This window comes from Cajanus cajan, chromosome 3 (assembly GCF_000230855.2).
Source record: "Cajanus cajan strain Asha chromosome 3, NIPB_CcT2T_4, whole genome shotgun sequence".
Classification (NCBI taxonomy): domain Eukaryota; kingdom Viridiplantae; phylum Streptophyta; class Magnoliopsida; order Fabales; family Fabaceae; genus Cajanus; species Cajanus cajan.
The window spans coordinates 29910561-29921190 of record NC_138519.1 but is presented as its reverse complement, the minus strand read 5'-3'; the positions used below and the strand labels follow the sequence as shown (position 1 = coordinate 29921190).

General features: G+C 31.6%; 1 protein-coding gene across 1 annotated transcript; it reads right to left on the bottom strand.

The window, feature by feature from the left end:
- Nucleotides 1-1061: 1061 nt before the first annotated feature.
- LOC109790107 (transcription factor bHLH18) lies at nt 1062-4067 on the bottom strand. The gene is made up of 4 exons (XM_029269596.2): nt 3910-4067; nt 3294-3770; nt 2432-2803; nt 1062-1417 (listed from the first exon to the last, which is right to left on the bottom strand). The coding sequence occupies exons 1-4, from the start codon at nt 3943-3945 to the stop codon at nt 1328-1330; spliced, it is 975 nt and encodes a 324-aa protein (XP_029125429.1). The 5' UTR covers nt 3946-4067; the 3' UTR covers nt 1062-1327.
- Nucleotides 4068-10630: the final 6563 nt, after the last annotated feature.

The window sequence follows — 10630 nt, the reverse complement described above, 5'->3', positions numbered from 1 at the left end:
TTTTAGAAATTGCAATTCCTTTTTTCACAATTCTCTTAACAATTTTTTTCTTCTTGACAACTCTCAGGACCGATTTACCTGATGAAACATTGCTAGTTTTAACTAAATTCAGCAACTTATTTTTCCCGATCAACCTCCCTGGCAGAAGGCCGGGAAGAACTACTATCAATAGTCTTCTGCACACTCACCTTCTTCTTCCTTGAAATAGAACTATCATTCCTCTTGAAATGCGACCTATTCAAATCCACAATAACTAAAAACACCCTAATCGATTGCAAACCAGAATAATCACCCTCCGAAACCTTTTTACTCCTCTCCCAATAATCGAAATAATCACCTCCAGACCGAAGAGAGTATAATTTTCAATGTAGAAGAAACTGTTAGGGCTTCATCTCATCTCATGACCCATCCACTCTTTTCTTTTCTTTGAGCGGCTTCTAGTCTAATCATTATTGATGTATTCTGTTTTGTCTTTTACATCTCTTAATTTCCAGAATAATCACTCTCCAATGTTTTTTTTTTAAACAAGTATTTTATATATAGACTCCCAAACTATAATTTAGGTGAAGACAAAGTTACTTTATTCGCGGCAGACCAAACATGATTTTCAAGTCATATCTAAAATATGTTATTTAAGTTAAAATAACTTTTAAATCAACTTTTCACTTGTAAGTTAAAACAACTTTCAAATCAAATTTTCTAAAAAGAACTTCAGGTATGGACTTAAAAATTTAATCAAATAATTCAAATCAGATGTTTTGACAAGAATATCCAAATACATAGTAATTTTTTATTAGAGGGGTGAACGGAGTTTTGATTTTGTAAAGAACGTAGAATTTTAAGTTTATATTCAAAATTTATTATTTCCTTTTATTAAAAAAAATCTTAAGAATCGAACTCAATACAAAGAAATCTACGATAAATCACTCACATACTCGCCAATGAGTTACCCTCGTGGTATTAAGATATTTTATATTTTATATGTGCAATTGGTAAAGATCTTGAACTTAATATTAAATTTTTAACGCATATAATTAAATTTTGGAGAGGGGTAGCTGGACTCGATTAAGCTTGCTTTTTGCGAAGCATTTTATGTATATTGTCAAGGAAAGCATGCATACAAGATAAAAAATATCGATACAAATATTGCAAATCCACAAATTGTGAAAACACCAATCATCTTGTTTTTCCATAAATATGATGATTTGTTGAATAAGTCCAAAATGATAGCTATTATATATGCCACCAAAACCACTAAGCCTGTAAGGAGCTTTCTCCCTTGGAAGACCTAATGCATTTTAAAATATATTGATAACCAATACGTGGCTCATTTTTGTTGCAACTTACAGCACTCCAATAAATCCTCTGTCAACATTTTCGCTAGGTTGTCCATTGTCATGCTGAATTCATGGTCCATCTACAATATAGAACAATCATATATGAAGGCCGTCATCTACTAGTACAACCATGTATATGAATATATTGATTGTTTAATGTTCCATGTGATAAGCATGAAAGTGTGAGAAAGATTCTAACTAGCTAAGTGTGAAAAAGAACTGACTAGCTCATTATATTATCATTGAGTAAAGAATAAACTCATTATATTATTCTTAGAAATAAAATAATTAATTACCTAATTGCTCTTTTGATTTATCTAAACAAAATCTTGTGTAGAATTTGATCCATTTATTTATTTATTTGTGTTAACTATGTCCTTCTATTTTCAAAGTTCAGCAAATTTAATCCTCCATCGATTTTTAATGACCTGCAAATTATTTTTTATTTAAATATTTAGGGGTTATATTTAAATTATGAATGAAATGATTTTAAAAGTTTAGAAATGAGAAATTAAATAGAAATTTGATAAAAAAAAATTTAATATTATTTGAATTTAATTTTAATTTTAAGGATGGAAATTTTTGAGATTTTTTTATTGGCGAGTTTTGAAAAAAAAAACAGAATTTGAGGGGTTTTATTTCAAGAAAATTGGTTATTAAACTTTAAAGTAAAATAATTTAATTAATAAAAATTAACTTAAAGAAGTAAATCACATAAAATTCAAACAAGAAAACCAAAATTTTTATTAACAAAATGATCACATGCATGTATATTAAAGATATATAAAAATGATTTTTTCTTTTTTGAGAAATCGGCTCTTTTAAAGTGAGTAATAAATTAGATGGTAAAGTAATTAATGATTAACATTCTAATACTCATGACTTATTATACTTATGTAAGTAGCATTGTTCTTGATTTTCTTATCAACAACTGATATTATTTCTTTTATGTCTAAAGTAAGTTTCTCATTTTAGAGATCTAAGTGTCCATTTTTTGATCATCAAAACGTGAGAATAATTTTTTGTTTTGGAGAAACTATCTTATTTAATTTTAAAATGTACTTTTTGACATGTATACTCGCAATGGTGTGTACCTTAGCAATGGTAGTAATGATGAGAGCAGAATTTCCAAAAGGCAAAACATTGGTACACACTACGGAGAGATCATGAGCTTCAACCTTGGCCAGTAGCTTACCAACAATGCCCTTTTGTTTCTCACACATTACTTTGATGAGTACATCTTTTCCTGAGACTCTTGCTTCCACTTTAGGACATATCTTGATAGGTTTGTCATCTAAGACGTCATAGGTACATGAAACGTAGTCATCAGCAACATTGGTTTTGTTTGTTTTGAAGCATCCTATGGTTTCTATCTTTCTCTTCTTCTCTTGCTCCAAAACTTTCACACGCTGCTGAAGATGTTTCACATACTCTATGGCGGTGCTAAGGACCGAAGCCTTGTCCATCTACACATTAAAAATATCTTAACTATTATTTTTTAAGCTAATGAATTGGTGATATAAATTTCTTAACATTATAATAAATATTATATATAATGATATATAAAAACTATATAAATACAATATAATATATATAGAGTATAAATTTATTTCATATATAATTAATAGTAGTTTTAATATTAATTTTGAATAAAATTTAATAATATATTTTATATTATCATATTCTATACTACACTTTTTCAATAATATTAAATTAGATAATCTTTTTCAATAGATCACAAACAATCATTTTAGAGATGATAGAATTATTATAAAAAGCAACAAAAAAAAAGTTTAAATATTTAACATAATTATTTAAAACTTGAACTCAAAACTACCTATAAATTTATAATAATCTCAAACAAGTTGATGAAGATACACAATAATATAAAATATAATTCAAGATATTCTTGATATTATAATAAGTAAAGAAAAAAAAAAAGTTATATGAACCGACCTTTTTCAAGCCCGGAATAAGGGCTGAAAGAGCTATGAACATTTTGGTGATATTCTCTCTCCTTTTTCTTTCAGCCATTATGTGCTCATGTGTCTGGGAGCAGGATCTACCCTTCTTGGGTTTTATATTCTGTGGCTTTTCTTGGGAATGTTCACCATGAAAATATTGGCATGTTTTCTTGGGAACATTTGGCACTAAAGTGGAATCCTCAAAAGACAGGTTGCAAGGCATTGGTTTCTGTGGAGAAGAAGCATGTGGTTTGAGACTTGTGACATGATCAAAGCCAGTGTTCCCTTCCAAAGATGAAGAATTTCCCATGTTGGTGCTTACATGGGTGGTGCTTTCTGTAGTGAGATTTGAATAAGAGTGAATATTTTTCCATGAGATTTCTGAACCCTGCACTGAATTCTCTTTCTCTAACTCTTCTTCAAGAGAGTTCATGTTATATTCACTTGAAAAAAGGTTGTCATCCATTTCCTGCAAACACAAATTAATTAAAAGGAGAATCATTTTCAGTATTAAGTTATGTATACATGATATGTTATATTATTATCATATAAGGTATCATATATATTACAAAACTATATGCTATGATTGATTGAAATCTCTTCATTACCAAAAAAGAAAGGCACTTTAGCCATGACTCGTCCATTGTCGTCTGAATTTGGAAATACTTGTTCTAGGTATTGTTTATATATATTAGCTTCAGCCACTGAAGACAATGGCAACAAATTCAACGATGTGGGACTACCTTCCGATGCCTTTTATAATAATTGTGTGTGTGATTACTTTTGTTTGTTCCCACCAAAGCAGTACATTTAGAGAAAGTAGAATATTATTTTTCAATGAGAAATTATGTGGCAGAAGCTAAGGACGCGTCCCTCACACTTTTCGGTAACAAGTGGCTTCAACCTTGCAGCCATGAACTTGTACTGAAATTTGATATATAGGTCATTTTGGATCATATGGAGTGTGAGATTAATCTTAATCAAGATGATAATAATAAGATTAAAGGACAGAAAAAAGGTTTTGTTGATAAGAAAGGTTAGATATAATATTAATTTTCTCCAAAGATTTTAGTGTAGCTATACTTTGAATTTGAGATTCAAAATTAAGGGGAAACAGAATCGAGTTGTTGGGATCACATGACTAGGAAAGATCAAATTAAAAATATAAGATTAATAAATTCAATCTTACTAGTTGATTTTGTAGAAATCGAGTAATTTTAGATTTCACATTTGTAAAACTTTTTTATTTTTAGTAGTTAGTGTTTTTTATTTGATTTAAATATATTTTTATTCTCTTAAACTTAAAGGAAATCTATTTTTAATTCTTCAAATTTAAATTTATTTGTTTTTAGTTCTTGTAATTAAAAATATATATGTTTTAGTTCCTTGATATATACTACCTGCAACATCCCTAATAAGAATAGATTAGATCAATTATGAAGCATTAGTTAAATTTTAAAAGCAATATTTTGGAATACTAATCGATAGATTTTGTGCCAAATGATGAATTTTATATGGTAGATTTACTAGCAGTGTTTAGATAGATATTGAAATAGTTTTTTTTTTAATTATAAAGATTAAAAAGATTAATTAGGTTTTTTTTCAAATTATAAAGTTTAAAAAGACTAATAATCTATATTTATTTTGTTTTATATTATATGTTTTAACTCGTGTTGCTTGTTTTTTAATGAGGACATTAGTAGTGAGAGAATATGCTAAAGTTCAACTATAGGTTTTTACTTAAAGAAAGAATAAAGTTAGAAAAGAAAAAGATAAGGTTAATATAAAAAATATAAAAATAAAATAAAATAAGTGAAACCATGCTATTTTCTTGAAAGATAAACTAGAAAGAATGGCTCTAGAAAATAAGAAGACTTTTTCTACATTTGATTCTTCTAGAAGATTCCAATCCTACCCAAGTTATAGATTAAGGACTTGGATAGCTGAAGGAAGATCCTTAGGGCAGAGATCTAATGTGGAGAAGTTAAAAGAAGCCCGAAGTTGGGGTTTTGGGAGACCTTTCTTTTTCATCTTATTGATTCTAGCTTTTACAAAGATAATTGAGGTAAAGGAAGCTTGATTATTGCTTGTAGATTTTAAATTGTATTATTGTTAATTTGTTGAGAATTGATTGATTTATGTTGTTTAGGTTTGGGGCTTTTGGGTCCTACTTGTGGAGGGTCTGATTAAAATGTTCCATGGTTTCAGAAGGATATCTGATGAAGAATAACTATTTACCATTTGTGTAGTTTGTTGTGGTGTGAAAAGGAAGTGGAAGATGATGTGGAAATCCCTAAATTGTTGATTTTATGGGATTTCTCGCTTATTGAGCTTTCATTGGATGAAAGTCCAAAAGGAAAATAATGGGTTTTTGCTTTGCGATATGGTCTGGTTTAGCAAAATGAGTAAACCATTGTTCACTATGCGAAGCATTGATATCGATTTTGAAATCGTCTGTTCCGCTCAATGAAACTGATTGGCTAAACAAGTTTTAATCTTTGTGGGTTTGGTTTAAAAACTTGCTCAATGTACAAGACCTTGTAACATGCTTTTCTTTTCAAAAAATATGACTTATAATTATTTAGTAAATTAAAAAATTATAAGTATTTAAATTAAATCACCTATAATACCAAAGTGATGTGATGATAAAGAAAGAATAAGTTTATCTATTACATATATGATTATCAGTTATATCCACAAACATTCTTACCAACTACCTATAAAAGAAGGAAAGGTTTATTTTTATTCATATTTACAAACCCTCTTCATATTTCTTATGATATTTCACAATACCAAATGCTATATATTATATCTTTATATTTCTTATGATATTTCACAATACCAAATGCTATATATTATATAATGGGTTCACATGGTTTATTGGCGAAATAGTGAACATGTTGGTTACAGGATCATCAAGGATTATTGGCATGGTCGTATTTGGGAGTGCAATTACTCAAGAACCTTATTATCCATTAAAGGTGACATTGTTCTTTTACAAAGCCACTGTCCACTGCATTTTAGGGAACAACATGTAGCAATCGATGAAAGGACCAATATTGGTTGTGTCCCACAATTTAATTAATTTATAATTATATATATATATATATATATTAATCAAATAAGTAAATAAATAAATATAATCATATATATTTATATATATATATTCTTTTTTATTTATGAATTTTAATTCTGTTTCATGAACAGATTTTAATTATAGATTTATAGTAACTGAACGAGATAAAATGAGTTTTTATCATAGTTTAAATAATACAAAGATATCTCTTCTTCATCAAATATATGCTCATTTAAATCCCCTAAAACCTCCAACTACGTACAAATGAGCTAAAATTTTTACTAAGCATACAAGATCATATCAGTTAATAAATATCTTTATAATAATTAGCTAATCATAATAAATTTTAAAAGTAATATCTATTATATTAATTATAATAATAATAATAATAATAATATTTTTTTAAGTAAATGAACTTAACTCATTTCATTGATGATAAGAGGGGCAATACATGGAGAAATAAAATCAAAAGAGTGGTGACTAACATAAGATTTGTTAAGTCAGACGAAGACGAAAGCAACTTTCAGCAAGGTTTTAAATGAGACAAATATAATACTTATTATTATTACTAACAAGTGTGTTAGTGTTTCAGATATAAGTATAGGTAAACTGCTGAATAAAGAATATACATCCATACCAGAATCAAGGAGATGTGAGGCAAGCATTGGATAAAGGCTGAGCAAAAGAAGGAACTACATTAGACGAAGACACCCACAAACACAGACACAAAGGAAATAAAGGACAAGAGCACGAGCAACCAAGATGAAGGGTAAAAGCTAACAAGACGACAGATGAGGAGATCAAACGATCAAACGAAATCAAGTCCAACACAAGAAGGAAAATAATGAAGCCTCAGATGATACAAGACCATAGACACTGGACAAAGCTAAGTCAAAGCACCCCAGACGAAGTCAAGAGCGTGCATAGCTAACCAGACGGAGATTCAAATAAATAAACGGAAACCAAGAAGGCCGGACTGCATCTAAAAAACACATGAAGTCATCAAAATAAAAGAAGCGCTTATCCACAGATCCAAGTTGCGTGTGTCAGAGCAAGTACACCTACCAGTCAGCTAAGGACAATGCCTCTGTAGCAACAATATCAGGAAAGTACAGAGATATCTTAATGTAGTCAGAAAAGCAAACATATAGTACAAAAGATCTCATAAAGCGCAGATTCAACAAGCAAACATTTAATGCAAAATCAAAGGCATTAAATGTAACAATCCATGAAGATTGTACAAACTAGATGAAAAAATCAAATGATGACTAGTCAAGAATAAAGACGAAGTCTGCTCACAGATGGAAGAGGATTACCACCAGAATGAGACACTGAAATATCAGACAAAGCCTATGAGGAATAGTCATGGCAAGACACGCACCAGACAAGTTGAGACAGACGAAGCAAGTAATGTAGGAAATCGAGCGTCAAGAGAAGACTAGTTGGAACACGTATATGCGCCAGTCAATCATAAAATACTCAGACAAAAATATGTCTAGTACAACTATCCTAAAGCACAAATCAGACAAGGCATATGTCTAAGGTCAAAAAGAAAGCCAATTATGCATCAGACGAAAGACAGCACAAACTGAGAGACACTCCATATGGAAACAATGTTTATCTATTTACATTGTCAATCATACCAAAGAAAAGTCAAAAAGTCAGACGTTGAAGCAAAAGTCAAAGATTGAAATACACAGGACCAACAGATGAAGATGAAGACTAGCACACAAGCAAATAAAGAATCACGTCTCAAGAAACAAGCCAAGACATCGTCTATGACCACACAAAAGCTTTCAAAGTAAAACGCGTGATCTAACTGAAGAAACAAAGAATAAGAGAAGCACACAAAAGCAGAGCATGCATGTGTCAGAAAAAGTGCATTACTTTTTCAGAAAAGGACAACGGCTATATTGCTGCATGACCAGAAAAAGACAAATAATTTCTTGGTCTCAGATAAAGTCAAACACTGCTGCAAAATGACAGAGAAGAAAACACGTAATGTCTAAGAACAGGAAGCAACATTTAATGCAAGGCCAAATGCATTAAATAAAAGGATCAAACTAGTCATGAACGACTTTATCAGCTTCAATGGACATATGCAACAGGAAGCTCCGCGTTAACGGACATATTCAAAATCAAGCAACGGGCAGATTCTAAATATATATATATATATATATATATATATATATATATATATATATATATATATATCACTATCTCAAACCTTAAGTGGTTGGCTTTTTGATTAGAAGAAAAAAAGTGATATCAAGCCCACGAGACAAAGACCAGAGATGAGCATACATAGTCATATATACAATGTTATATTGTATTTTTATCTCTGTAGACTAAGGTGTTCGAAATGTCAGTGACGGACTAATCCTTAGTGAGTGATTATAAACTTATGTATCCTCTCCATGAGACTAACCCACACACTCAAAATCTCTGTAAAACTAAGGTAGCAAACCTTAGTGAGTGTAGGAAATTTTCCAATCCTCTTTGTGAGAGTTATGTATACACTCAAACTAAAAATCTCTAGCCAACATCGTAAAGCCTGAAGAGGCTAGGAAAAGAATACTTGTAAAGCCCGGAGGGGCTTGTCAAAGAATACTCACTGCTAGCCAGAAGTGGCTGATAAGAAAATACTAACGTTGGTGAGTGAACCCGACAGGCTAGGAGTGGTCGAGAATACTTGGAGAACCAGAAGTAGTTTAAGAATACTAGCGCTGGTGAGTGAAGCTGGCGGGCCAAAAGTGTGTCGAGAATACTTGAACCAGAAGTGGTGTAAGAATACTATCGCTGGTGAGTGAAGCTGGCGGGCTAGGAGTGGTCGAGAATACTTGGGCGAGGAGTGGTCGAGAATACTTGGACCAGGAGTGGTTCTAACCTGGGTGGTTCATAATACTCACTGCTAGCCTGAAGAGGCTGAGAAGAATATACTAGCGTTGATGAGTGAAGTCAACAGGCCAGAAGTGGTCAACAATACTTATGTACTTCATTTCATATCTAGTGGAACCCTTCAGTTGAAGGAGACTAGACGTAGCTCAGATTGAGCGAACCAGTATAAAAATGATTGCACTGTCTTATTTATTCTTCAAACGCGAACATTTCTTAATTGACAAATAAAACTTTGTCTACTGTATAATTCTCATTAAAACCATTTTTTAGACGAAGACGCAAATTTTGTTTAACAAACATATTATATTGGAAGTTTCATCTGCTATTTATTCTTAAATGAAACTATCTTGAAAAGGAAAATACAAGAACCTTAATCATTATTGTTATATGAAATATTTTCTTACAGTAGACGATAAATCTTTCAAACGCAGTAATTCTGTGTTAAGAAAAATCTACATAACTGTCTGATATTCAAAAGTGCACTAGACAAAGAACATCACTCTTGCGAAAACATTTTTAAAATTCTTTGTTCACACAAATACACATATTCAACCCCCCCCCCCTTCTATGTGTATTTCCGCTAACTTCAAGATCTTGACACCCTTGCTAAAGTTTGGGCGACACAATTGGCTTGTCTCCTAATAAACCTAACCTTAAGGTTTTGATGGGAACGTAACAGGGTCCTACATTGATTTATAATAATCCCATATTCAGAGTGAAGAACGTATGTGTTGTTTAGATGATTCACTACTTGCTTGTAGTCAGTTTCCACACAGACATTTTCATATGGAGAATAAATGAGGTATTGGAGTGCTTCCAACATAGCTGCTGGTTTTGCTTCTTGAGGTGGTGGTAGGCTGTGCTTCCATCTAGATATAGCAGTCTAGTATAATCCTCTTGTATCACGAACACAAAGGCTGAACCCGAAAGTAGAGGAATTCTTGAAGAGCGCTGCATCAACGTTGCACGAGAAAGTGCCTACAAGAGGTTTGGTCCATCTGTGGTTCACAGCAGGGGTGACATGTTGACTCGATTTCTTGTGTGCATATTGCCATGCATGGAAGTGTTGTTCCGTTAGCTAGATTGAGGTTCTTGGAGGAGGGACACTCTCCTTCCATACTTTGTCATTTCGCCCCCGCCAGATGCACCAAAGCATGAGAGTGAAAGATGTTAAGTCAGAACATGTTAAGTAGACCAACAATTTCCATGTGGTGTCAATGAAGCTGACTCCTTTCTCTACTATATGTGCGATCCTCAGCCAACATCCTGAATCTATCCATATGGTTATGGAAGCTGGACAGCTATAAAATAGGTACCATTCGTTCTCCTGGTTTGGAGAATAGTGGGGGCAAGAA

What these genes read in the sequence shown, in the direction of transcription:
- LOC109790107 (XM_029269596.2), bottom strand. Translation starts at nt 3,945, where the DNA reads ATGGACGAGTCATGGCTAAAGTGCCTTTCTTTTTTG. An exon ending in TAAAGTGCCTTTCTTTTTTG is followed by an intron (nt 3,771 to 3,909) that starts GTAATGAAGAGA and finishes TTGTGTTTGCAG; the next exon opens with GAAATGGATGACAACCTTTT. An exon ending in TTATTCCGGGCTTGAAAAAG is followed by an intron (nt 2,804 to 3,293) that starts GTCGGTTCATAT and finishes TTTAATGTGTAG; the next exon opens with ATGGACAAGGCTTCGGTCCT.